Genomic DNA, 26,955 nt, shown 5'->3' on the forward strand with positions numbered 1-26,955 from the left:
GACTGATGATAGAAGAAAAGAAGAAAAAAGTAAAAAAATATAAATAAAAAAAAAATAATAAAAAATAAATGGGCCGGGCGCGGTGGCTCACGCCTGTAATCCTAGCACTCTGGGAGGCTGAGGCGGGCAGATCACTCGAGGTCAGGAGTTCGAGACCAGCCTGAGCAAGAGCGAGACCCCGTCTCTACTATAAATAGGAACAAATTAATTGGCAACTAAAAATATATAGAAAAATTAGCCAGGCATGGTGGCACATGCCCATAGTCCCAGCCACTTGGGAAGCTGGGGCAGGAGGATCACTAGAGCCCAGGAGTTTGAGGTTGCTGTGAGCTAGGCTGACGCCACGGCACTCACTCTAGCCTGGGCAACAAAGTGAGACTCTGTCTCAAAAATAAATAAATAAATAAATAAATGGGCTGGGCGTGGTGGCTCACGCCTGTAATCCTAGCACTCTGGGAGGCTGAGGCGGGCAGATCACTCGAGGTCAGGAGTTCGAGACCAGCCTGAGCAAGAGCGAGACCTCGTCTCCACTATAAATAGGAACAAATTAATTGGCAACTACAAATATATAGAAAAAATTAGCCGGGCATGGTGGTGCATGCCCGTAGTCCCAGCCACTTGGGAGGCTGAGGCAGGAGGATCACTAGAGCCCAGGAGTCTGAGGTTGCTGTGAGCTAGGCTGACGCCACGGCACTCTAGCTCCGGCAGCAGAGTGAGACTCTGTCTCGAAAATAAATAAAGAAATGTCCTCTCTTGTTGGATTCTGGGGAGAATTGGAATATTCCGTGACTGGGACTCTTGGCTACTTCTCTTGGATTATCTTAGAAAGGCTGCACACAGAATCCCCTTTTCTAAAATATTCTCCATTGACCTTATCTAAAAAAACCAGAAAACATGGGTTTGGTCTTCCGGACCTCCTCGTCCTGCACACACACTGTCTGTTTGCCCTTTAAAATCTAAGCGGCTCACAGCAGCCTGTCCGGGCTGCGGCAGAGCCTTGCGTGGGGACGCACTCTGGGGACAGGAGGGCCCCCGGCGCCCACGAGGGGCGGTCAGCGTCATTTCCCAGCGGGGTGTGTGTGTTGGGGGATTGGGTGGGCTCGGCGGGGAAAGATGGACAGCAGGTTCAGGGAGAGGTGAATGTGGCCCTGCCCTTCCTAACTGAGCCGGCAAAGCTTTTCGTGGAAGATCAGTGTCCGTCTGTTCCTCTGGACATCCTCTGTGTTTTCATCTGACACATCTTCCCCGAGTGCCCATGAGGCCGGGCTCTGTGCTCAGCACTGGGAGGTAAAGCTGCGATGCCAGCCTGCGAGGAGCCAGGGAGGGGCCGGCGTGGGCTGGGGCCGCAGGTCTGGCCCAAGTGTAGGGGGCGCGGCGAGAACAGGCCGCGTCTGCGGGGAGCCTCCGGAGAAGGGGGCGGCTGAGTGGTCAGGAAGGGTGAGTGGGAGCCTCCCAGGGAGCGGAGGGAGGAGAGGGATTCCTAGGCCGGGGTCCCACGCATGCAAAGCTGCGAAGGACAAAAGAGCATGGTGTGAAATGCACACGCGCACACGCATGCACAGAGACACACACAGAAACAAACAGAAGCAGCCGAGCAGAGGGTCTTCAGGGAGCCCCGCCAGGGGTGTGGGTGTGGGAGGGGCCGGCGGCCACGTGTACAAGGACTTGAGATTTTGCGAGACTGTGCTCCCACCCCGGCCCTTAGGCAGCCCCTCTGGAGTCCCTCGGGCCCTTCCTCTTTGCCTGTCACCCCAGAAGGTCTTCTGCTGAAACTTCCTCTTCCTGCCATCCTCTCCCCTGTCCCAAACCCCAGAAGTCCCTCAACTCCCTGCCCTCATCACCTCTTCATTCCTGCTTTCCTCTCCGTGGTCAGCAGGAAGGGCTGGGGGCGGGGGGCAGTTTAACCTCAGCCTCAGTTTCCTCATCCATGAGAGGTGTTAGACGGGGTGGCCCTGAAGGTCTGTGTGGCCCTCTAGGCTTGTATGTGGTTGTCCCTGCCCTGTTTGGGTATTTCCCAGGGGGCCTTGCAAACCTCTCAGACCCCACGGGGTCTGTGCCGGCAGCGGGCCGGGGACAGGGCCTGTGGTGGAGGAGACGGGGCACCCACCTCCGTGCTCAGAGCGTGCTGGCCCACTCAGCCCGCCGCTGCCTGTGCTTCCCCCTCAGTTCGACCCCGGGAGCACGGGCTACATCAGCACAGGCACGTTCCGCAGCCTCCTGGAGAGCCACAGCGCCAAGCTGGACCCGCACAAGAGGGAGGTGCTCCTGGCCCTCGCCGACAGCCACGCGGACGGGCAGATCTGCTACCAGGACTTTGTCAGCCTGGTGAGCGCTCTGGGGCCCTTGCCTAGGGGCGGGCGGGCGGGGGGGGGGGGGGGGGGCGGGCCTGCTTGGGGTTGCGGCTGAGATGCATTAAAGGGATTGAGACAATGAAAGGGGTCTGCGGGACCGCAGCATTGAGACAGTCCCGGCTTCGGCAGATGAGGGGGTGCTACCCAGGACCCATCTTCTCTTTGGCTCTCAGGCTCTGCCTTCTGCAGTGTCAGCCCCTGGCAATCCCACACCCTCCCATTGTGGCTGCATCTGCTCCAGCCCTCATGCCCTCAGGCCTCACCATGGAGAAACAGAAAGAGAGAGGCCTGGTTTTGGTGGTAGCTTCTGTACAAGGCCTGAGATTTTCTCCCTCCCATGGGTCTAGCTTGGGTCAGTGGATGGGTGGATTGATTCAGACCAGTCAGTGCCCCAGCCCTGGAGCTGGGAGTGGGGTCAGTTCCACCCGGATGAAGGGCTGGGAAGAGGGGGGGAACTGCTGGCGGGAGAAGGGCTGGGGAGGGAGGCTCAGGCCAGCGCTCTTCAGACTCCGGGACAATGCTTTGGGTCGTCGAAGGGCCTGGAGAAGGCAGGCCCGTGAATCTTGCCTGGTGGCCTGGTATCTAGCGTGGGACTTCCTTGTCACTGAGTTAGTTCTATGCCATCTGGGGGGCTGCTGTGCGGCGGGATTCAGTGGGGTTGAGCAGGCGCACAGTGGGGCGGGCGGGACTCCGGCGGAAGCTGCATGAACAAGCAGGACTAATACAAGACCAGAAGTTTCCCTCCTGGTGAAATGGAGCTGGTCGCCTCTCTTCATTGTCACCCGTGGCAGGAGCAAGAGTGAGATGACTCGTGTGAAGTGCCCCAGGCTCCTAGAATCCAAAGGCACCACTCGAGCCTGTCACTGGGCCACGCGAGCTCTCTCATGTGGACGCCCAGGGTGTGGAGTTGTTGTAACAGCCTCTTGGCCGAGGGCCGGCCTTGGCACAGGGGTTGGCAAGATTGCAGGGAGCTGCCACGGGGCTTTCGGGGGTGGAGGAACCTACTGCTGTTCAGAGTAGACGCAGGGACCCAGGGAGCAGACCTCTGGGAGGGCGGGGGACAGAGCTGAGCTGATCTGGGGAGGTAGGGACAGTCAGGATTCATGGGATGGGCTGTGGAGGGGAGCCCCGTGACATGGAGCCCAGCAGTGCCACCAAAGGCCAGGCCACGGGGTTGAGACTGCACAGGCAGCCCCAGCGCCAGTGTGTTTGCTGCAAGAAGATGCCCTGCTCAGTCTCAGGGCAGAGCAGGCCACTCTGGGCCCGGGAGCGGCTTCTCTCCAGCCTGGCGTCAGTGGAGCCTCTCTGTGTGAGCTCAGGACAGCAAGTCGCTGGTTACTGTAGGGATTTCTCTGTTCGAGATCTGAGCTGGAGCAACTAGCCGTTGTCTGTCTATGTGAGTAGGGCTGTACTGGAGACCAGATGGAGAGGGGGCTTGCCAGGGAGGAAGCTCTGAGGAGGGCAGAGAGCTCAGGGACTGGAGTCAGGCAGACTCTGAATCTCACTCAGACACCACCTCCTCCAGGAAGCCCTCCCTGACCACCTTGGGACCAGATTAGGTCCCCTCGTGCATACTCCCACAACAGCCACTACTCTGAGCTGTGACTGCTGATTACCTGTCTGTCTTAAGCGCCACCGTGTCCCCTGTGTCTGGTAATACACCTGACACTTAGCAGCTGCTCTGTAAACTGTGATGGATGGATGACGAGTGAGTGGATGGAAAAAAGATACAGTGAACACAAATACAGGCTCTGGAGTCTTACTGAGTTTGAACCTGGTGGCTTCCTAAAACTCTCTGTGCCTCAGTTTCCTAATCCAGTAGAATGGGATAGTTATGGTCCTTACCTAAGAGGTAGAATCATGGGTATCAAATGAGCCAAAACATGTGACATGCTTAGAAGCATCCCTGACACCCGGTAAGAGCTCAGTGAATGTTGCTTCTTACTAACTCCTGCAGAAGGAAGGGAGGTACGGGCTCAGGCCTGGTCTGAGGAGCATGCTGGCTGGGAACAGGGTTGGGGGGCTCCCCCAGGCCCCACCGCTAACCCTCTCTGCGCCCCGTTTCTTGCACAGATGAGCAACAAGCGTTCCAACAGCTTCCGCCAGGCCATCCTGCAGGGCAACCGCAGGCTGAGCAGCAAGGCCCTGCTGGAGGAGAAGGGGCTGAGCCTCTCGCAGCGGCTGATCCGCCACGTGGCCTATGAGACCCTGCCCCGGGAGATTGACCGCAAGTGGTACTACGACAGCTACACCTGCTGCCCTCCGCCCTGGTTCATGCTCACGGTCACACTGCTGGAGGCAAGGACAGGGGAGGTTAAGGGGCTGCTCAGCTCTGGGGAGGTGGGGGACATGGGGGGGGAAGCTGAGAAGGTGTCAGAGATCATGAGGGAGGGGACATCCTTCTCCGCCGCAGGGTGATGGCTGAGGATCAGACAGCAGTTGTCGGTGCAAGTCAGACCCCGTGATGGTGAATACAAGGGTTGGTATAACCCTGCCCTGCAAAGAGACATTCCAACAACTATTACGCCAAGCAACACGCGATGTAGTAGTGCCCCCACGTGACCACACCCACCAGGACGACAGCAACAAAAACAATGTCCTAGGGCCACTGATTTGGGGGGCCTTAGGCAGGCCTACTCGTGAAAGCCAATTTATTTTATTTCCTCCCCGAGTGGGTAACAGGGACCAGTCATTTGCTCCCCTGGGACTCTTATTTTCACACCTCAAAATCAGGAGTCACCAGAGCTCCCCGCCCTCTCCCAGGACGCTCTATTTAAAATGGCAGAGAGAGAATGGCTATGGGTGCTCTCTGAACACAAAAGCAAGCGTCACACAAACACTTCTGGGGAGGGAGTTTATGACCAGGGAAATATGGGCTTCCCATTCTTACAGCACCTTCTCCCCTCGGGGAATCATCCAGACCTATTGTTATGCTAAGATTGTCCTGCTTATGCAACAGAATGCAAAGGTACCACTGGCTGTGCCAGTGCCCATTTGTGATGAAACTCTGAATTCTTCCGGCTGTTCCATGCAGGACCTGTGCATTCCACCCTGCTCCAGCTCCTGAATAGATGCTTGGCTTCCCTTTGGTGTTTTATGATCTCTGCTGTTTCTCTTCCAAAGCCACGGGCCTAATTACTGCCTCTGCATATGTTCTCCTAAAGTTCCTGCCTAATCAAACGGCAGGATTGTGAGGCTTCGTGGCATCCTTCTTTTTCCTTCTGTTTTTCTACATCAGAATATCTGGTCTGCAGGCCAGAGCTCCTCTGTTTGTTGTTATGGCTTCATCTAAGTTCATGTTGTACTTGCGATTTTTTTTTCTGAGATATTCTTGGACTCGTTCTTCCAGCGCTTACTGTGTCTGTCTATTTATTAACTTCCATCCAAGGACCAATGATAATGAGACGCCTTGGAAGCTGGATTTGCTGCCAGGCCACCCGCGTGGCGTGAGGTGGACAGAGCAGCTCCTGGGGCGCCCAGGAGAGGACAGCTGCCAGGAGCCTGAGACAGTCCCAGGCTTAGCCCAGCATTAGCCCCGCACTAATTATAGCTTTGTTCTCCGAGTGTGTGCTGGACACGGGCTGGCTCTTTGTGGACTCTATCACTTTTAAACCTCATGACCGCTCTGGAAGTATAGGCATTTGTACCCATTTCCAGGAAACTGAAAACCAGAGAATTCAAGTAATTTGCCTAAGATGGTCCAGAGCAGGCATCCTCAAACCTACGAGGACATTTTTCTGGCCCACGGGGTGTTTTTGCGGCCGCTGCCTGTCCTGCTTAGCAGCCGACTCGTCCCGGGCCCACAGTGCGCATGTGTGGAATGTGCGGCCGCACTCTCCAACGGTCTGAGGGACAGTGAACTGGCCCCCAGTTTAAAAAGTTTGAGGACCCCTGGTCCAGAGGAACCAGATTTTGTGTCCAGGTTATTTCAGATGTCTAGAAATCTCAGCTGTGTAAACTCGAACCACCCATCTAGAGGAAACTAGGAAATGCTCAAATAGCTGAAATAACTATCTCAAAGCCCTTGTGCTAAAGCCCAAGGCTTTTGTCGTACAAACAGTTCTAGTAACCTGGCTTTTGGATTCCATAACAGAAAATAGTAGGGTGCCAGGTGCGGTGGCTCACGCCTACAATCCTAGCACTCTGGGAGGCTGAGGCAGGAGGATCACTTGAGCCCAGGAGTTTGAGGTTGCAGCGAGCTATGATGACACCACAGCACTCTGCCCAGGGTGACAGAGCAAGACTCTGTCTCAAAATAAATAAAATAAATAAATATTTAAGTAGACCAAATCTTAAAGAAAGAATACAAGAGGCCGGGTGCAGTGGCTCACGCCTGTAATCCTAGCACTCTGGGAGTCCGAGGCGGGCGGATTGCTCGAGGTCAGGAGTTCGAAACCAGCCTGAACAACAGCGACACCCCATCTCCACTAAAAATAGAAAGAAATTAATTGGCCAACTAATATATATAGAAAAAATTAGCCGGGCATGGTGGCACATGCCTGTAGTCCCAGCTACTCGGGAGGCTGAGGCAGGAGGATCCCTTGAGCCCAGGAGTTTGAAGTTGCTGTGAGCTAGGCTGACGCCACGGCACTCACTCTAGCCTGGGCAACAAAGCGAGACCCTGTCTCAAAAAAAAAAGAGAGAATACAAGAATTTGAGGCCTTGAGTGTAGGAGCAAAAACCACATCGTCCTGGGGTTGCTGGAGAAGACACGGCTCTTATCGCTCAGATTGTTACCTGAGACATCCTTAAACAGCTATGCCCGTGCCTTGATTAGGAACACAGGGATGTAAGTGGTACATTTTAGAAAGAGTTAAAATAAATGCCCTTTTAGGGCTTAAACAAGTATGCTTCAGTCCTGTGCAGAATCAACTTCTGCAGAGCGTCGGTGAGGTGTGGAGAAATCGGAGCCCTCGTGCGCCGTAGGTGGGAACGTAAAGTGGTGCAGCTGCTATGGAAAACAGTCTGGCGTTTCCTCAAAAAATTAAACATAGAGTTACCATATGATCCAGCAATCCCACTTCTCAGTATATACGAAAAGAATTGAAAGCAGGGACTAGAAGAGATATCTGTACATCTGTGTTCATAGCAGCATTTTTCACAAGGACCCAAAGGTAGAAGCAGCTGGGTGTGGTGGCTCACAGCTAATAGTCCCAGCGACTTGGGAGGCTGAGGCAGGAGGATTGCTTGAGCCCAGGAGTTTGAGGTTGCTGTGAGCTATAATGACACCACTGCACTCTCTAGCCTGTGCAAAGGAGCGAGATTCCATCTCTAAACAAACAAACAAACAAACAAATGGGTAGAAGCAACCTAAGTGCCCATCAATGGATGAATGGATACACCAAATGTGGCATACACATACAGTGGAATATCTTTTAGCCTTAGAAAAGAAGGGAACTGTGACACATGATACAACATGGATGAACCTTGAAAACATGCTAAGTGAGATAAGCCAGTCACAACAAGACAAATACTGTATGATTCCACTTATATGGGGTAACTAGAAGTAGTCAAATGCATGGAGACAGAAAGTAGGATGGTGGTTTCCAGGGGCCGAAGGGAGCAGGGAATAGGGAGTTGTTTAATGGGAACAGAATTTCAGTTTTGCAAAATGAAAAGTCCTGTGGATAAATGGCAGTGACGGTAGTACAACAACATGTCACTTAATGCCACTGAACTATATACTTAAAACTGATTGGCCGGGCGCAGTGGCTCACGCCTGTAATCCTAGCACTCTGGGAGGCCAAGGCGGGCGGATTGCTCCAGGTCAGGAGTTTGAAACCAGCCTGAGCAAGAGCGAGACCCTGTCTCTACCATAAGTAGAAAGAAATTAATTGGCCAACTAATATATATAGAAAAAATTCGCAGGGCATCGTGGCGCATGCCTGTAGTCCCAGCTACTTGGGAGGCTGAGACAGGAGGATTGCTTGAGCCCAGGAGTTTAGCTAGGCTGACGCCACAGCACTCACTCTAGCCTGGGCAACAAAGCAAGACTCTGTCTCAAAAAAAAAACAAAAAAAAAACGATTAAAATGTTAAATTCTATGTGTATTTCACTAGTTTGTTTTTTTAAATCAACCTATGTGGACTGCATCATTCCCCAAGAGGCTGGGTGAGTTATTACTGGAATTAAAATGTAAAATCATCCAAACCCTTCCTGTTTAGCACCGAGGAGGTGTGGGCAGAGAGACCACGTGGCATGTTGTGACCGTTTATCACAAAGTAATCAAACAGAAGAGGGACAGGGATGCTTGAAGCTAAGCTGGCCGCTGGCTGTGGGGGTGTCCCTCATTCTCTGCAAAGGAAAGATGCAAACTTCCTGCGGGGACTCCCAGCGTCGGCACAAGAGGGAGGTTCCTGGGCAGTTCTGCCCTAGTAACGGGCCCTCGCCATCCTGTGCTTTCATCCAGGTTGCCTTTTTCCTCTACAATGGGGTGTCACTGGGTCAGTTTGTACTGCAGGTAACTCACCCACGTTACCTGAAGAACTCGCTGGTTTACCACCCGCAGCTCCGAGAACAGGCGTGGCGCTACCTGACATACATCTTCATGCATGCGGGGTGAGTACCTGTCTTCTTTTGCTCTCTCGAAAGTCCCTACAGAAATATAAGTGGTCCAGATAGCCTGGATTGAAATATATTTTTTAGTTTATTTTTATCTCATTGGGCACAAGATTTGAGATGGCTACTTGAAACTCATTTAATACCAAAACATATAAGTACATTATTGAGAGTATGTGAGAAAGGGAAACTGGAGGGAGGAAAATGCTGAAAGCTAGCAAGGAAAACAGTATACACATAACACAGCATCTGATTCTATGTACTTGCTAGAGGTAGGTTGAGAATTTGTTCTGAGCTTCCTAGTGGCCAAAGCAAAAAGGGACATGTGATCAGCCACCAGATTTATTGTCCGTAACTATGAGTGTGAGTGCCTCTGTAAGTGAAATAAAGGACTAATTTATTGGAACCACCTTCTCCCAAGGTGGTCTCCATATGTGGTGAGGGTCTTCTTGAGGACCTCTGGCAATGATCATAGTTTCTGTTCACAGAGCCCTGTAGCCTCTTTTGGGGCTGGAGCACAATCAGTTCTCATGGGTGACTCCCACCGCATGATAAGGACTTACAGCTGGCCAGGCGTCCACCCAGGTCCAAGTCTCTTGAAGAGCACCAATCTTGGCTGGAGACTGTTTTGACATAGTAGAAGCCCTGACTTGAAAGTCCCTTTCCAGTCTCCCTACAGAAGTGGAGGGGCTCACTCTTAGCCTGGAAAAACCCTGGGGATGCCTGACCCTTGGGCAAGAAATGGGAAGGGGATCGCTGTGGCCCCCATGGCTCCATCATGTCTGTTCCTCACCAGAAAAAGACTCCCCAAGGAAGAGTTGAATAGCTCCCCTGTGCCGGCTGCCCATGGGTCACGACTACCCACCTTCTATCCAGGACTGTTCTCTGGCCTCCAGAGAACAGCCAAAGCCTCCAGAGCATCTTTGCTCCATTCCCTGCCTCCTAGAACTGAGGCAGCGTGCCCACAGTGGCCAGGACACATGCCCTCGGCTGAGGCCCACAGGGGTGGCCTTGGCCCTTCTCCGGCAGTTGCTTCTGGTGGCTCAGTGCCCACCTGCTCAGATGAGGAGTCAGGAGCCCTGGGTTCTAGTCTCAGGTTCCAGGGCTGTTAACCAGGTCACGGGACCAAGAAACCTCTATGGCCTTACTGACTGTGAGTCTGACGCTGTCACCCAGCTCCTTTATGGTGGGCTTTTCTGCCGTTTCTAATCTCCACGGAATCCATTAGCTGCACCATCAGTGGAGGGGAGATGACCCCAGCACGGCGGGAAGTCAGAGCACAGACCAGCCTGTCTGAGCTGCCTCTCAGGTGCCCTCCCAAGTCGGCAGGTGCCCACGTGGTGCCCACATGTTCTCTGCGTAGCACAGCAGGACCTCCAGGCAGGGCCCCGCAGACCAGGAGCGAGCCCGTGACCCAGGCAGGCCAGGACCTGGACCCCTTGTTACGGACTCTCTTATTCCCTGACTTTAACCATCGCCAGGGAGCGGTGCAGCTGTCCAGGTGCAGTAGGGTCAGTTTAAGTGAGATAATGGGCGTTAAAGTGTTTTGTAAACTTGAAAGCACCACATTGATTTAGCAATCCTAATATAACGGTTTCTTCTGCTAACATCCGCACTCGGCCAGACACCCCACGCGTTCGGCAGCAAGATGTGCTCGCAGGTGTTTAGCAGTGCACGGAGGAGGCATCCACAGGGTGCGAAATCCTGGGCTACCATCTCCCGATCCTGGGAGTTTTGGAGCAAAACAGGTCCCTTCTCACACCAGGAAGGAGCCTCTCCTATGAGACTTTAAGGAAAAACTTTGAATTATTAAGTTACAAGAGATATCTTCAGTGTTTGCCCTTGTTTTGAGAACATCTTCCTCTTTAAATACCAGCAGTCTTGCAAAGGGAGAGCCACCGCATGGCCTGGGGAATGGAGCAGGTTGGGCAGATTGGAGACCTGGGCTGTGGTCCCAGCCTGGCCACTCACCAGCTGTGTGACTTTAAGCCAGTCACTGCCCGTCTCTGAGCCCTGGTTTCTTCTATGTTAACCAATGGAGTTGCTGGATCTTCACTGTGGTTAGTCCTTCTCTCACGGTGGCACGTGCAAACACTGCCAGTCACCACCCAGGTCCTGCGCACGTGTTCCTGTCCCAGCCGGAAGGAACGCTCTTTCCCGGATGGTCCCCTGTGCTGTCATTCCTCCCCGAGACCACGAGCCCCTCAAAGGCAGAGACATTTTGTTCAGTGCTGGAAGCCTGGCATCTCTGAGGATCCAGGTGTTTGCTGTACGGATGAATGGACGAGTGAGGGTGGTCTCTCTGTCGCAGGGTAGAACACCTGGGACTCAACGTGGTGCTGCAGCTGCTGGTGGGGGTGCCCCTGGAAATGGTGCATGGAGCCACCCGAATCGGGCTTGTCTATGTGGCCGGCGTCATGGCAGGTAGGCAGGTAGGCCCCGTGCCCACAAGGGTACAGCTCCCCAGGGTGGGCTGGGAGACCCCATGGGCTGGGGCAAGCCCCAGGCTTCCAGGGCACACAGAGGAGCCTCGTCTCCAAGGCTGACCACTGGGGCTGTCCTCCAGGGGACTGTGACCAGAGGTAGGGTGTGTGATGGGACAGGGGAAGGGAGTGGTGGATTTGGACCAAGCCGACTGACCAAGGCTCAGTCTTTACCCCACCTTGTTGCAGCTGTGTGAGCTTGGGAACGTCCTCGACCTCTCTTGGCCCCATTAAGCCTTAGGAGGGAGCCGATGAGATCTGCCTTGGGGTTCCTAGGAGGGCAGGGCAAGGCAACAGTGGGAACAGTGCCAGGTGAACTGTGCAAAGGCACAGTGGCATCCCCGTGGGGGAAGCCAGCCAGGGCAGCACCTGCACCCAAAGGGAGATCCCAGACCAGCCATGGTCCCCTTGCATGGCCCACCGCCAACAGGAGAGCCTGGCCTAAGAGGTAGTGAGCTCTCTCTCCATCCAAAGGAGTCTGGGGCCTCCAGTTGACTTGGCACACCTGTGGCTGCGGCAGCTGACCATTGCCACGTGGCCAGTGGTCAGGGTGACTTCTAGCTCTGTCCCTCCCCAAGCGGGACGAGAGGTGGCAGGGCAGGCTGGGGAGAGCGGGGCGGGTTTCTGCAGGAAACGTCTCCCCAGCCAGTTGCTGAGCATAGATCTCCCTCGTGATGCCTCCAACTTTGTTCCTGGCTTTTTTTTTTTTTTTTTTAGCAAGGTTTGCCGCCTCAGCTCTTCAGCTTGACAGCTGAGCCCAGGGGAGCTTTGTGTGTGTGTTTAAGTAAGATCTTAATCCTTTCTGAGTGGCATTAAAGTTGTCATCAGGAGAGCGGGGCAGCAGCAGCCTTGTAAACAACAGGCAGGCAGGGATCCTGGGAAGAGCAGAAGTGTGGATTCAGACACCAAAGAGGGAAGGGTCCCCTCCCATCACCCAACCCACGCACGAGGCTGGTCTGCTAGTTGGTGAACCCCTGGCCCGGGAGATTCACCCAGGACCCTCTCCTTCGCCCCACTCTGTGCCGAGGTGTAAAACTTTGGCCACCTTGGACAGCACCCCTGCAAGCCGCTCCCAGAATCCAGCACCGGCTGCGACCTTGAACAGAGGTCCAATGAGCATCTCTAAGTGCCAGACTTGCTCAGCCGCCCACACACCCCTCGTCCTGACATCTGGGGATTTGTAGCCCCATTTCCCATACCTAAATACCCGGAGACCCAGATGTTAAACGGCGAGGAACAGGGAAGACACTCGTAACACTTGCTGTTAGTATTCAATTAGACGGGAGTGCCAATAACCTGGAAGACCGAAATAAGATTTGAAATGACTCAGACCTCACCCAAACCAGGTGACACTCGGTGGGGAGACAGCACAGGCATCACCTCCCGTGATGCCCCTGCAGAGTGGGAAGATTCCAGACAGAAGCAGAGCCCATCAACCCAGTGAGAGCGTGCAGGCTGTGTCATAAAGCAAATGACGTGCGCTGTTCTGTCTGAGTCATCGACTCAGGCCAGAGGGCACGCCGGTCACCGCAGATCATGTCATTGATCTCTGGGGTTGAATTGATTGATCTGCCTCTGCTGCACACCCTTTCCTCCCCCTCCGTGTCCCTCCTCCAGAGGGGACCCCGTTACAGACAGACGGCACTCTACTGGACAGCTGGCAGTTCTCAGTGCCCACGTATGCAGGCCATGTTTAATCCTTACTACGTCCCCACCAGGTAGGTGGGCATGATGACTCTCCCCCTGGCACAGGTACAGAAATCAAGGCTTGGAGGATTAAGAGACTCACCCAAGAAGACACAGCTTGTAAGTGGTAGAGCTGGGCCCACACTCAGGTGTTTGAACCCCAAGGCTATGCTGTAATTCATCTGGCCAGGTACGGTGGCTCACGCCTGTAATCCCAGCACTTTGGGAGGTTGAGGCAGGAGGACCACTTGAGCCCAGGAGTTCAAGACCAGCCTAGGCAACATAGCAAGACCCCCATCTCTACAAAAAACATTAATAAAAAAGTTAACTGGGCATGGTGACATGCACCTATAGTCCTAGCTATTCTAGAGGCTGAAGCATGAAGATCGCTTGAGCCCAGGCCTTCAAGGTTGCAGTGAACGATAATCACACCACTGCACTACAGCCTGGGTGATAAAGCAAGAACCCGTCTCTAAAAACAACAACAACAACAACAAAAATACCCAGTATCTTAAATATCTCACCAAGCTTTTATTATGGATCATGTAGATTATAAACCACATGTGCACCACAGAGCCTAGCACAGAGTTTGGCACATGTTAGGCAATAAATATTTGTAGAATAAATGAAAGAATACATAAACAAATATAGTTGCATTGCTGAAAGATCAATATTTTGCCAATTTTTATTGGGATTTTTTTAAGGCCAAGAGAGATGTTGGAGAATACCTGCTTTTAAAATTTCCAGGCTAAAACTATTGCAGCGGCCGGGCGCGGTGGCTCACGCCTGTAATCCTAGCTCTCTGGGAGGCCGAGGCAGACGGATCGTTTGAGTTTAGGAGTTCTAAACCAACCTGAGCAAGAGCGAGACCCCGTCTCTACTATAAATAGAAAGAAATTAATTGGCCAACTAATATATATAGAAAAAATTAGCCGGGCATGGTGGCGCATGCCTGTAGTCCCAGCTACTCGGGAGGCTGAGGCAGGAGGATTGCTTGAGCCCAGGAGTTTGAGGTTGCTGTGAGCTATGCTGACGCCATGGCACTCACTCTAGCCTGGGCAACAAAGTGAGACTCTGTCTCAAAAAAAAAAAAACTATTGCAGCTATGCATGATGGCCAAGTCACCAGTTTATCCACGTGCTGGCATGGACTTAGAACTGGAAAATTCATAGCCCTAACTAGAACTAGTCCCTGGGTCTACCACTGCAGTGCTGTGGGGTGTCACTCCAGTTAGCCATTCTCTTTTGGGCCTCTGCCCCCACGACCTCTGTGGAATTCATACTAGCGAATGTAACTGTCATTGGTCAGGTTAAGTTCATAATAGCTCCCCAGGGAGTCCCTCCTGGCTTGCACTTTCTGCCCTGGGGCAGTATTTATATGTCACATCCCCACGTTTGTATTTGGTCTCTCCTGGTTGCTCCAGTCCAGGGCTCCTCTGCAGGAACTTGAAGAAAGTCTTCATACAATGACTGGAGGGCAAGATACCTTCTAGATTCTAGAACCAGGATCTGAGCCTCGGCCCCTGGATCTTAGGCCAAGACTCAGATGATTGAATTGCTGATCTGGAAGGAACCCTAGAGGTCCCCTCCCATAGGTGGCAAGCTGCTCCCGAGACCCCCATTCCCGCTCAGCCAAAGCTGCTGTCTATGCTCTGCTCTGTGGGTTAGGGCATTCCGGGAAGGTTTCCTTTTAATAGAGGGTTTTGCTGTTCAAAAGTTGGAAAGCCTTAGACCTCGATTTCACAGATGAGAAAACTGAAGCCCCAAGAATTCGGGGGCTGTGCCCAAGGTCACACAGCTAGCCAGCCGCACCCCTTCCATACTCCTGCCACAATCCCTAACTGAGCCCTGACTTTGGGGTCAGGGCCCTGAATCGCGGATAAGGTCAGCATATGTGGGCTTGACCCTGGCGCCCCCCTGCCCCTGGCGGAGATGAGACAGCAGACACTGGGCCTGTTTGTAGGGACCTGCTCTGAGCAGAGAGGCTGGCCCAGGGATGCCGGGGCTTCCTCTGTCCCAAGGGTAATTAATGAGGAGCAGCTCGGCAGCTAGCCCTCCACGCAGCCCTGCAATGCAGCCTTCTGAGACAGCCCCGCCAGGAGAGCGTGGGAATCCTTTGTCATGCAGATCCCGCTGCCTGTTTGCCACCCTGGGATTTTTTTTCTTGTTATATATGGCTGACCCTGTGGCTAGGCAGTAAAAAAAAAAAAAAGAAAGAAAGAAAGTTATCTGACAATAGATCAATACCTAATTAAATCCAGAGGGAAGGCATGAAAGATTTATAGTTGCCTTGGGAGGGGAGAAGGAGTTGGGAGTGCTCAGTTCGTGGCAGTTTGTTTTTTTTCTCAGAGATTACATCGCCCCTTGAGACCAAGTATTGGTGGTGGGGATCTCTTTTTTTGAAGGATCTCAATGCAGGGAGGAGCCACGGTAGAGGTGGGGGCGGGGAGGTGGGTGGTGTCACAGGGCTCTCCACGCCCAGGGTGTCAGGCCCTCTGGGTCCCCAGGCTGGCTCCAGCCTCTCCCTCAGTCGTGGATCCTCCACCCCCCATAGAACCTGCAGAATTTTCGACTTTCTGCCTGTCCCTCCTCTCTCCAGCCGCTAATTGGCCCATAAGCCTGCGGGCATTTTCCAGTGGTGATTTCTGCACACTCACCCAGGCCAGCCACCTCTCCTCCTCGGAGCCCTGGGCTCTACCTCCCAGTTATTTTTAGTCTCCTGTGTCCTTCCCTGGAAGCCAAAGCATTGATCACACTTAAATGAGACCAGAACAATAAATTTCCCATCTTCTCTCTGCCCAGCTTCCCTCCCAGGACACAAGTTTGTCATCCCCCAGACCGAGCATCCTATACCCTTCCTTTCCCCCAGAGGGTATGACATCATCTCCCTCTCTCTTCCCTGTGACTTTTCAAGGACATTTTTTGCTCCAGAGAAGCCCTACTCCGGGAGATCCTGTTGGCCTTTTGTGATTTAGCTCAGCTGGAGGAAGGGTGGGGGGTAGAGAGGCCAAGGGCACAGGCTGTGTGGTCAAGAACACAGAGTCTGTGTCAGTGAGACCCGCACTCCAATCCCAGCTCCAGCACTTCCTACCGGGGGACTCTGGGCTCGGCTTCCTCATCTCTGCAGTGAGCTGCAAGCATCTTCCTGGAAGGAAGGGCTGTCTTGAGGGTTGGAGGGAAGAATGGATGCAAAAGGGTCACCCAGCCTGACACACGGTGCCCCCCCAAGTGGCAGCTGCTTCTGGGACAACCACGGCTGCTGTTTGTGTTATTGCTCTAGAATCCTGAGAGCACAGTGTCAGACAGAGGCAGGCGCTCCGGGTCGTAGTCTGAGTTCTACTTGGGGCAAATCCCTTCCCTTCTTTGAGTCTTTTGTTTCCCATCTGTAAAATAAGAAGGTTGAATGAAACGGTTCTTTCGGCCATACATGGATCCTGTCTGAAATTGCCTGGGAAGCTCCAAGGCAACGTGGACTCAAAGGAGGAAGAGAGGGAGCGCCTTGCTCTGGGGTCTGAGCACCGAGGCTGCGGAACCCAAGGCCCGGGGCTGGGTCCAGCATCCCTGAGAAATCTCGCTGTCTCTCCGTACCAGGGTCGTTGGCGGTGTCTGTGGCTGACATGACCGCGCCGGTCGTGGGCTCTTCTGGAGGGGTGTACGCTCTGGTGTCTGCCCATCTGGCCAACATCGTCATGGTGAGCACTCGTCTTCCCGCGTGTCTGTCTTGCCCTCTCCTCTGCTGTCGCTGGACCTGGGTATTTTTTTTTTTTTTTTTTTGAGACAGAGTCTCACTCTGTTGCCCGGGCTAGAGTACCATGGCATCAACCTAGCTCACAGCAACCTCAAACTCCTGGGCTCAAGCGATCCTCCTGCCTCAGCCTCCCGAGTAGCTGGGACTATAGGCATGTGCCACCATGCCCGGCTAATTTTTTCTGTTTTTAGTTGTTTGGCTAATTTGTTTCTATTTTTAGTAGAGACGGGGTCTCGCTCTTGCTCAGGCTGGTTTCAAACTTCTGACCTTGAGCGATCTTCCTGCCTTGGCCTCCCAGAGTGCTAGGATTACAGGCGTGAGCCACCGCGGCCTCGGTAACTTTAAAGAATGTTAAAACTTGACTGCTGGCATGCGTGGTCATTGGAATTCCTTGTTTGTCATAGATCGTTAAAAGTAAAAGGACCTTGTGCTTTAAAAAGGGCTGTATTGAAGAAAAAAAAAAAGTAAAAGGGCCTTAAGAGAGGTGATCTCAGGAAAATTCTCAAATAGGAGAGGAGGCTCAGAGAGGTGCAGTGATTTGTCTGATGTCGCACTCAAGTTTGTGGCAAAATCAGTACTTGAACCCACATCTCCTGGTAGTCATTCCAGTGGTGTTCCCCTGCACCAGCCTCTCGCAGTAGTAGGACCTCACTCTGTTTCTCTCTCTTCTTGGCCACGGGGCCAGGCAGCCTAGATCTGAATCCCAGCTTCCCACTTCCTAAACATTGGTCCTGGGCAAATTACTTAACTGCCTTGTGCCTCAGTTTCTACGTCTTCGAAATGGAACGATACGCAATAAATGAGACAAAGTGAAAGTAACCACTTAATACAAATGTTAACTTAATTCCCTATTCCGCACAGAAGAGGCCAGGGTGGGCTCAGACCCGACCAAGCCTTGAAGGCAAGAAATCGGGATGGATCTGATAGTCTTAGAGGATGTCAAAGTCCTTATTTTGGAGGAAGTCTGAAGTTGGGAGGCTGAAGGAGTCGCTGGCGAACCCCGCCTGATGCCCCTGCTGGCCTGGAGCCATCTCCCTGGTACTCATCTTTTCCCCCAGTACTTGGCATAGGGCTGGGCACATGGTAGATGGTGCCCACTAAATTTTGGTGAAGAAAGGAAGGAGGGCAGGAAGGAAGGCATGAACAATGTCCAGAGCAGGCGTTGCTTCTTGCTGGGTCCTGTTGTTCTCCCCCCTCCCTTGTCACTGCGTCTGCCCACGCTGCAGATGCGTGAACGCTCAGTGACTGCAGTTTTTGCAGCTCTCAAACTCTCCCCTGTTTTTCTTCTTCGTGGGTCCCACTCTCACCTGCCCCACTCCCAGCCTCGTCCCTTTTCCTTTCACCAAATTCCCACATACACACCTGAGAGCAAGCACAGAGGCAGAGAGGGAGAGAGAGGGAGAGAGGCAGACACTGAATGCCTGTCCACACTTGCTGCTGGCCTGAATTTGGGCAACTTCAGGTGAGTGCTCAGAGAGGGACTTCGGGGACAGGAAACACAGGGCAGCGTGAGGGTGAGTGTGCGCGTGCAGGTGTGTGTGTTTACTCACACGCACGGCCCGGTCTGCTGGGGACCCAGGCGCTTGGGCTGCCTCCCATGGCCCTTTTAAATGGGTCATTCTGTATCAGTGCCACATCTTTCCCCAGACACAGCTTTTCCTCCGAATTCTGCCCGCTCCACTCCCCCCTCCCCCTGCCCCAATTCCTTTCAGTAGGGGAAGGAGAGGCTAACCTCCTCCCTCCCTCCCGTTGATCTGCCCAAGATGTGTGTGTGTGTATGTGTGTGTGTGTGTGTGTGTGTGTGGTGATGAACAAGGGCAAGTGAAAAGGAACGTGGGGAAGAAGCAACAACACGAGTTCATACGATGCATGGAGACAGCCCCAATGCCCACAGCTCCGGTGAGGGCTGCCCACCCCACCCAGGGACCCCGGGCTAGGGCATGTGAGGACAGGGAGGTGTGAAGGCAGTTTGGGCTTCTACTGGCCAGTAGCCTGTGGCCTGTGGGGGCGGCAGTGAGCAGCCCCATCTGATCGCCTGGTGCCTTCCCCGTTCCAAATGGCTTTCCCTGCCCAACCGGGAACTCTGCAGTCCCTGGAGCATGACGGGCAGGTAGTCCTTCTCTAGAAAGTTGTGTGGTGCTTATGGACAGTGAAAGAAAACTCATATTCTCACTAGAAAGATCAGTTTCCCCTCGTCAAGAGGCCGCTTTTACCCAAATTAGCTCAGTGCCGAGTAATTCAGAGATGCATTGAGTCAACCCATATGAAATCGCCGTTTCTGTGGGCTGTGAATATTTAACTATTGGCAATTTCATATGGTTCAGCCTACATTGTTTTCAATTACAAAGTGAAGATTTGGTCTGTGTGTGTGTGTGTGTGTGTACAATAAAGCATCAGAACAAAAAGCAGAAAAGGCATGGACTTCACAGTCAGAAAATCTGCATTTGGATACCAGTGTCACCGTCTTAATGGCATAGATCTGTTTCCCTTAACTGCTTAGGGCCTCAGTTGTCTCATCTGTAATCCCATTTCACAAGGTAGTTGTTAGGAAGACATGAAAAAATGGACATGATCTCCATTTCCATATGGCAAATCACCATACAGCTGTGAGGCACTATGTGTACATATGTACGTGGGTGGGTTTATAAATATTAGTATATGTAATTTTTTCTCTTTATAGATTCTGCCTGATATCTATGCAGAGAACAATGCAGAGAAAATGTGTTCCTTTTGCATACATCATAGAAAAGTGTTTAACACTCTGCTCTCAGGACTGTTTAAATGAGAGATTCTGCCTTCAATGAAAGTATGTCTTATTTTTTATAGAAACACATTGAATTTCAAAAAGCTTCCAGTTTATGTACACCAAGGAATTAAGTTCAGAAAATATTTCAACGAAAGATCTGGAATGCAAAAAGACCTGCCATCAAGACTTCCTATTTTAAACACTAGCAGTATAAAGGATACACCTAATTGAATAATCTATTAATTGCCTCCTGAGGGCTTCATAGGCCAGAGTTCCATTTTTAAATATATGAGATATTTACTTACATTTTGCTCTGTATGATAGATATTTCCCCAAGGTTTGAGATCTGAATCTTCACAAATTGAACCATATCACCAAAGCACACGGCAAGATTGTTATCTAAAAGACGCAAAAGATTTCTGTTCGAAGGTTGACTTTAATAAGTAAAAGTCCTTTTGTAGGACAAATAATCACTCCCTAATTTATCTGTGTCAGGCTTTCACGTTTCCTGTGTTGGGTTTTCTTGAAGCCATTTGACAGGAAACTGTTTGTACCAGGGATATATACAGCTATATTGGAATGGAAGCTGCCTGCCTGGGTTTCAGCCTCCGAGCTCTTACCTGGGGGCGGGGGGGGGGGGGGAGGAAGGGTAGGGGGGGTAGGGGGTAGGGGGTGAGGAAGGTGAGGAAGATGCGGAGGGGACTGATGACCAACTTGTTTGCTGTGGGTGAGTTCTTAGCTCACCCTGCAAGGCTCTGGGAGAGAATGAAATCAAAGGGCCCGCAGAAAGGTTTTTATTCCCAGGGGCCCAAGGGCTTTTCAGCATTTATAGCCGCAGCCGTGCTGGCTGTGTGTGCGATGTTTTCTTCTCTCCTGTTGTTTCAGCGCAGCCGTGTTATGGGGGGAATAATGGGTCTTGAAAATAAGGCAGCCGGTGGGAAGGGGTGACTTTGCATATTAACCCCTCAGCTGTTGGGAGGCGTGTTATTTACTGCTGGTTGCTGAGCTTCGTGGGCGTCCGGGGCAGATAGCACCGGCAGACGGAATGTGACCGGCCTCTGAAGTGTGCGTGGACAGAGCCCTGGACTAGGAACCCCGTCTGCCTGCAGCTCACTCACTGTGACCTTGAACTAGACCTCCTGGTCTCCTTCCCTAAAGTGCGGTGCAGAGGGTTAGACTGGATCTGCCTGGCAAACTCAGGGGCCAGGCAGGTGTCATAAACTCATGAAGCTGGCCTGGGAAATGCCATGGCAAGACTGGAGCACCCCGGCTCTGGCCAAGGTCATTCAGATTCAGAATTTTTATGTATTTATTTATTTATTTGAGACAGAGTCTCACTCTGTTGCCCGGGCTAGAGTGCCGTGGCGTCAGCCTAGCTCACAGCAACCTCAGACTCCTGGGCTCAGGCAATCCTTCTGCTTCAGCCTCCTGAGTAGCTGGGACTACAGGCATGCGCCACCATGCCCAGCTGATTTTTTTTCTATATATTTTCATTTGTCCAGCAAATTTCTTTCTACTTTTAGTAGAGACGGGGTCTCGCTCTTGCTCAGGCTGGTTTTGAACTCCTGACCTCGAACGATCCTCTCACCTCGGCCTCCCAGAGTGCTGGGATTACAGGTGTGAGCCACCACACTTGGCCCAGATTCAGAATTTTTTTTTTTTTTTGAGACAGAGTCTCACTTTGTTGCCCAGGCTAGAGTGAGTGCCGTGGCGTCAGCATAGCTCACAGCAACCTCAAACTCCTGGGCTCAAGTGATCCTCCTGCCTCAGCCTCCCGAGTAGCTGGGACTACAGGCATGCGCCACCATGCCCAGCTAATTTTTTCTATGTATATTAGTTGGCCAATTAATTTCTTTTTTATTTATAGTAGAGACGGGGTCTCGCTCTTGCTCAGGCTGGTTTCGAACTCCTGACCTCGAGCAATCCGCCCGCCTCGGCCTCCCAGAGTGCTAGGATTACAGGCGTGAGCCACCGCCGCCCGGCCCAGATTCAGAATTTTTAAAGCCACTCTGCAGGACAAACTCACCACCTTTGCCTCGGGTCTGGATGCTAATATCAGACACTTATGTGATGCTTGCTATATGCTGGGAGGTGTTCTTAGTGCTTTACACATGCTTATTCATTTCATCCTCACAGCCACCTGATGACATGGGTGATTGAGGTAGGTACTGTTGTCTCAAATTCACAAATGAGGACACTAGAGAAAAAGGAATTCTGTGCCACCCCACCGATGGCCGGCCCAGACCAAAAATACAGGTGGTGCTTTCTAAGATGGGGCCCAGCAGGGCCCTGAGGGACTGCAGGGAGCTCAGCTAAAGGAGACAGTGGTCCTTAGGTTCAAACCCACTCTGCCTGACGTTATCACTAGAATACAGTGAAAGAGACGTATCCTCAGATAAGATGGCCAGAGGGTTTTAATGGGGAAAAAGGATATTAGAAGTGTTCTCTATCACTTTTGTCTGTATTGTGCTAAATGCACCTAACATAAAATTCGCCACCTTAACCATTTTAAGCGTATCGTTTGTTGGTATCAAGAACATTCACACTGTTGTGCAGCCATTAACCACCACCCACCTCCAGAATCTTTTCCATCTTGTGAAACTGGAACTCTGAACCCTCTAAACAATAACTCCCCATTCCCTCCTTCCCCCAGCCCCTGGCAACCACCCTTCTACTTTCTATCTCCTGCATGTATTAATAACTACTTTAGGTTGCTCATATAAGTGGAATCACATAGTATTTATATTTCTGTGAGTGACTTAGCATCATGTCCTCAATGTTTACCCATGTCGTAGCATGTGTCCGAATTTCCTTCCTTTTTAAGGCAGAATAGAATAGCTTTCTAGTGTTTGTACATATCACATGTTGTTTATTGTTATTCATTTGTTGATAGACACTTAGGTTGCGTCTACCTTTCGGCTATTGTGAACACTGCTGCTGTGAACGTGAGTGTCACTTTTAAGGATGAATTATGAGGCCGGGCACGGTGGCTCACGCCTGTAATCCTAGCACTCTGAGAGGCGGAGGCGGGTGGATTGCTCGAGGTCAGGAGTTCGAAACCAGCCTGAGCAAGAGCCAGATCCCGTCTCTACTATAAATAGAAAAAAACTAATTGGCCAACTGATATATATAGAAAAAATTAGCCAGGCATGGTGGCGCTTGCCTGTAGTCCCAGCTACTCGGGAAGCTGAGGCAGCAGGATTGCTTGAGCTCAGAAGTTTGAGGTTGCTGTGAGCTAGGCTGATGCCATGGCACTCATTCTAGCCTGGGCAACAAAGCGAGACTCTGTCTCAAAAAAAAAAAAAAGGATGAATTATGATCCATGGACATTACAAGGTACACCCAGCAGGAAGAACTTTTCAATGTAACCTACAGGTGAGACTCCTTCCCAGGGCTGCCCCAGTGGGTAGTGAGCTCCCCATCTCAGCGGCTGGAGGGACATCTTGTTGGCTACTTGGCAGTGAGTGTGCCCCTTTGGCAAGAAACAGCCTATCAGGTGATTCTCAGGGTTCCTCCCATGCTAGGGTTTGGGCCTGGAGAGGAGCAGAGGGGCCGCCCAGCACGCCCCAGTGGAGGGCGCCAACTCTCATTTTGTTCCTAGCCCCCTGGCAAGGCTCCTCTGTGGACGGACACCAGCAGATGACATCGTTGTCCTGCCATCTGCTTCTTAGCATGAAACGTGTCAGCATGCTGTCTCCCTAAAGAGGGGCCGCGGGTTACCCACCTCACCGTCTGTGAAGTAGGGGTTGCCGGTCAGTGAGGAATAATAGAGAAAGGAGGTGGGGGGGCCCAGAAACAGAATGCCACAGGGCTTTCTCCTTCATTTTGGCAGCTTCCCTGTGTCCTGCTTGCTCCAGGGAAGCTTCCTTAGTAGACGTTATTGTATGTGCCAGTGTGCACGGCCTCTGTAGAGTTTAACTATGTTCCCACAACCTCAAAGAAGTGCGAGACGGTGCCCTGGAGCTGGGCCCGGGCCAGGAGGCAAAGGCAGATTGGGCGGTTGGGAGGGAACAGAAGTCCCCTGGCTGTGCCCCGCACACTCCTTCCCTGGGGCTGATGTGTTCCAGGAAGATTCCAGCCTCATTTCTCTCTCTCTCTCTCTCTCTAAATGGAATAGTGCTTTGAATGCACTGCAGGAGTGCCTCTCAAAAGAACCCTGTAGCGAAGTCTTTTGTAAACTGAAAAATCCTTTTGTAAGGTGAATAATTGTACTGTTTATCTGCTTTGGAGGTTCCGAGCTTCTCAGGGGAGAGAGGGAGTCATTTCAAGGCCATCTGGCCCACCCCCTGCCCGATGCCCAGTTCTCCTCTAGAGTACCCTCTGTGAGTGGTGCGAAGTCCCTGTGTGAAACTTAGTGGTGGGAAGCTCATGGCCCCCCAGGGTGGATCATTCCATCTCTGGACAGCTCTGCTTATTAGGAATGGAAACTTACCCTGAGCTTAAAAAAAAAACGTCTCTCCCTGAAGTTTTTATCCATTGAGTCTTCTGTTTGCAGGTTACACTGAATTGAATGCCCTTTTCTTGTATTAACTCATTTGATATTTGACAACAATGAACTTGACCCCCGAGTCTTCTCTTCTTTAGGCTAAAAGATGCTGGTTTCCTCATTTGATCCTCATCCACAGGATTTAGAGTTCTCCTATCATCCTGATGGTTCTGCTTTTGACTTTGCTTGGTTTGGTATCCTGTATCCCTTTGCAACCATGGGATCCAGCAATTAATGCACCTGTCAGGTGTTTGCTGTTCGTACCAAGGACAGATACCTCCCTAGATCTCGATTCTCTTCCTCTGTTAGCGCAGCTCAAGAGATCTCACGACAGAAATAAACAAACCATTCCCTAAAATCTCAAAGTTACATTGGTGTGTTCTGCTACTAAGCCACAACCCCCTCCCCATTCAGGACCTCATGGAGATTATTTTTTTTAAATGTCAGGTTTTCTTAAGCAAGATACGCCCGCAGAGGAGTTGATCTCAGCTGGAACTAACGGAACTCTCTCCTTTTCCCTAGAACTGGTCGGGGATGAAGTGCCAGTTCAAACTGCTGCGGATGGCTGTGGCCTTGATCTGCAGTAAGTATGCAAGGGGCAGGCTGGGGGAAGAAGGCCTGGCACCAGGCCCTGGGGTACAAAGATGGCACAGTCCCTGCCCTTCAGGGGCTATGATCAAGAAAAAAAAAGTGGGACATGTTGATAACGTGTGAGACGTCTGTCCCACCATGCTGCTTCCTCAAAGTGCCTGATGACCAGCACTGAGATAAAGAAAAATAACTTCTTAACCTTTTAGGTCAGGGAGTTGATCCTTTGAGATCCCCTGTTGAATTTCAGAGACCTTGTCCCCAGAAAAACACATATACGCACGCCCGCATGCACAAGTATCAACACGTGCAATTTTAGCAGGTTCATAAACAGTAACTGATCCAGGAAGCCCTAGGAGCAGGATCTGGTCAGAGCCCTGGTTGTGAGAGGTCAGCTCTACCTGCAGAGGTCATGTTGAGTGCTAGAGACAAGCAGATGGTCACCAGGTAGGCAAGGTGCAAGAGGGCATTTGGGGCAAAAGTGCTGCGTGAACAAAGACGCAGGTGGGTGAAGGGTCATGGCCAGCAAGTTGGTTCATAAAATTTAGGAGTGAGGTGTGGGATTGTATGTGATTGTGATTTGTGGACAGAGATAAAGGAGTCAGATCATTAAGGGCTTTAAATGCTAAGAAAAAATATATGCTTCACCCTGAATGCCCTGAGAGGCCACTGGAGGGCTTTCAACAAGAAGAGTTATTGACAGATAACCAGAGTTTTAGAAAACCAGCCAGGCTACGGTGTGGAGAATGGCCAGGGGTCAGGGGTCAGGGACCGGGGGTGGCGGGGGAGAGACCAGAGGCCTAAGGGCTCATTCTGAGATGGAAAGAGATGAGTGTGAACAGAAGCAATGGAGGTGGGAAGAGGGAACTCGCAGAGGGAACTCGCAGTCTCTCGTTCAGTCCTCCAAACACGCTACAAAAGGTATAATTAGGCTTAATTTGCAGGTAGAAACTCAAGGCTCAGAGAGTTACGTTCCGGTGCCCAAGGTCACCCAGCTAAGAGATGGCAGAGCAGGGACTCAGAGCCAGCCTGCGCCATTTCTAGCACCTTGGCTTTCTCTGCCTGGGCCCGCCACCTGCAGTGTCGGTACGCGGGAGACGGAGCAGAGCACACGTGGGATGGACACATGGGATGGACACGGGATGGAGGGGCAGGCCAGTGAGGGCTTCACTGTCACTCACTTCCGTGTCGCTGGCCTGTCACTCTGTGGTTCTCAGGAAATCAGGTTTGCCCCTGACCCGCCCTGGGGCACTTTGCAGTTTCCTGTATGGGGATGGAGGCTCTCTAATCCCAGAAAGGACCTTTCTGCCTTAAACCCGAGGACCCCTTGAGTCAGGACAGTAGGGCCCAGTGGCATGGGAGTGGGGTGAGCATAGCTTCTGTGTCTACTTGGACTCTGAGTTTGTCTGCTTTTGAAGAAGAAAAGAGAAGCATGAGTCCTGCTGTTTCAAAAAAAATCCAATTCTTGCTGGGTGCAGTGGCTCACGCCTGTAATCCCAGCACTCTGGGAGGCTGAGGCGGGAGGATCACTCAAGGTCAGGAGTTGGGAGACCAGCCTGAGCAAGAGCAAGACCCCGTCTCTAGTAAAAATAGGAAGAAAATGAATTGGCCAACTAAAATGTAGAGAAAAAATTAGCCGGGCATGGTGGCATGTGCCTATAGTTCCAGCAAACTGGGAGGCTGAGGCAGGAGAATCACTTGAGCCCAGGAGTTTGAGGTTGCTGTGAGCTAGGCTGATGCCACGGCACTCACTCTAGCCTGGGCAACAGAGTAAGACTCTGTCTCAAAAAAAAAAAAGAAAAAAATCCAACTGTTATAACTGCCTAGTTACTAAAAAAAATAAAGAAATAAAGAAAAAAAGAATCCAACTCTAAGCATCCTAAAAACAAAAGTGCTGTTTTGGGGGTGGAGACCATTGTCTTTCTAGCCTCCCTCATCTGACCCAGGGCCCGCTGAGCACAGGCCGGGTGGGGAGGGCAGTGGCCGTCCCCGGCTGCTGCTTTTCTGCCACCTATCGGCCATGCTTGGAGTCGCAGGGTCCGGTCCTGAAGGCTGGGCAATCCCCAGGGGGATGAAGGTCTCTGGGGTCTCCCGCAGCCCCACAGCGGTCAGGGTGGACAGGGGTGCGCTGGCCAATTCCGTAGTAGCTGAGCAGATGCACAGGTTCCTCTCAATGGGCTTTTCTTCAGCCTGTCAAATTTGCCTTGGTTTCCTCATGTGTAAAACGGGGATAAGTTGCCATTGATGTTTTACTAGTGTAGCCTGGTACATAGAGGCCGAGACTTTATACAGATGGGAAGATGGGGAAAC

General features: G+C 51.9%; 1 protein-coding gene across 1 annotated transcript in view; it reads left to right on the forward strand.

Moving 5' to 3' along the window:
- RHBDL3 (rhomboid like 3) overlaps window positions 1-26,955 on the forward strand; it is a 43,507-nt gene that overhangs the window by 15,757 nt on the left and 795 nt on the right. The window contains exons 3-8 of the mRNA XM_012736701.3: window positions 2,167-2,325; window positions 4,425-4,649; window positions 8,761-8,909; window positions 11,221-11,333; window positions 16,669-16,769; window positions 24,580-24,640. Coding sequence (XP_012592155.1) covers window positions 2,167-2,325; window positions 4,425-4,649; window positions 8,761-8,909; window positions 11,221-11,333; window positions 16,669-16,769; window positions 24,580-24,640 — 808 coding nt within the window. The remainder of the gene's footprint in view (window positions 1-2,166; window positions 2,326-4,424; window positions 4,650-8,760; window positions 8,910-11,220; window positions 11,334-16,668; window positions 16,770-24,579; window positions 24,641-26,955) is intronic.

The sequence above is a fragment of the Microcebus murinus genome, chromosome 18, assembly GCF_040939455.1.
Source record: "Microcebus murinus isolate Inina chromosome 18, M.murinus_Inina_mat1.0, whole genome shotgun sequence".
In the NCBI taxonomy this organism is placed as follows: Eukaryota; Metazoa; Chordata; class Mammalia; order Primates; family Cheirogaleidae; genus Microcebus; species Microcebus murinus.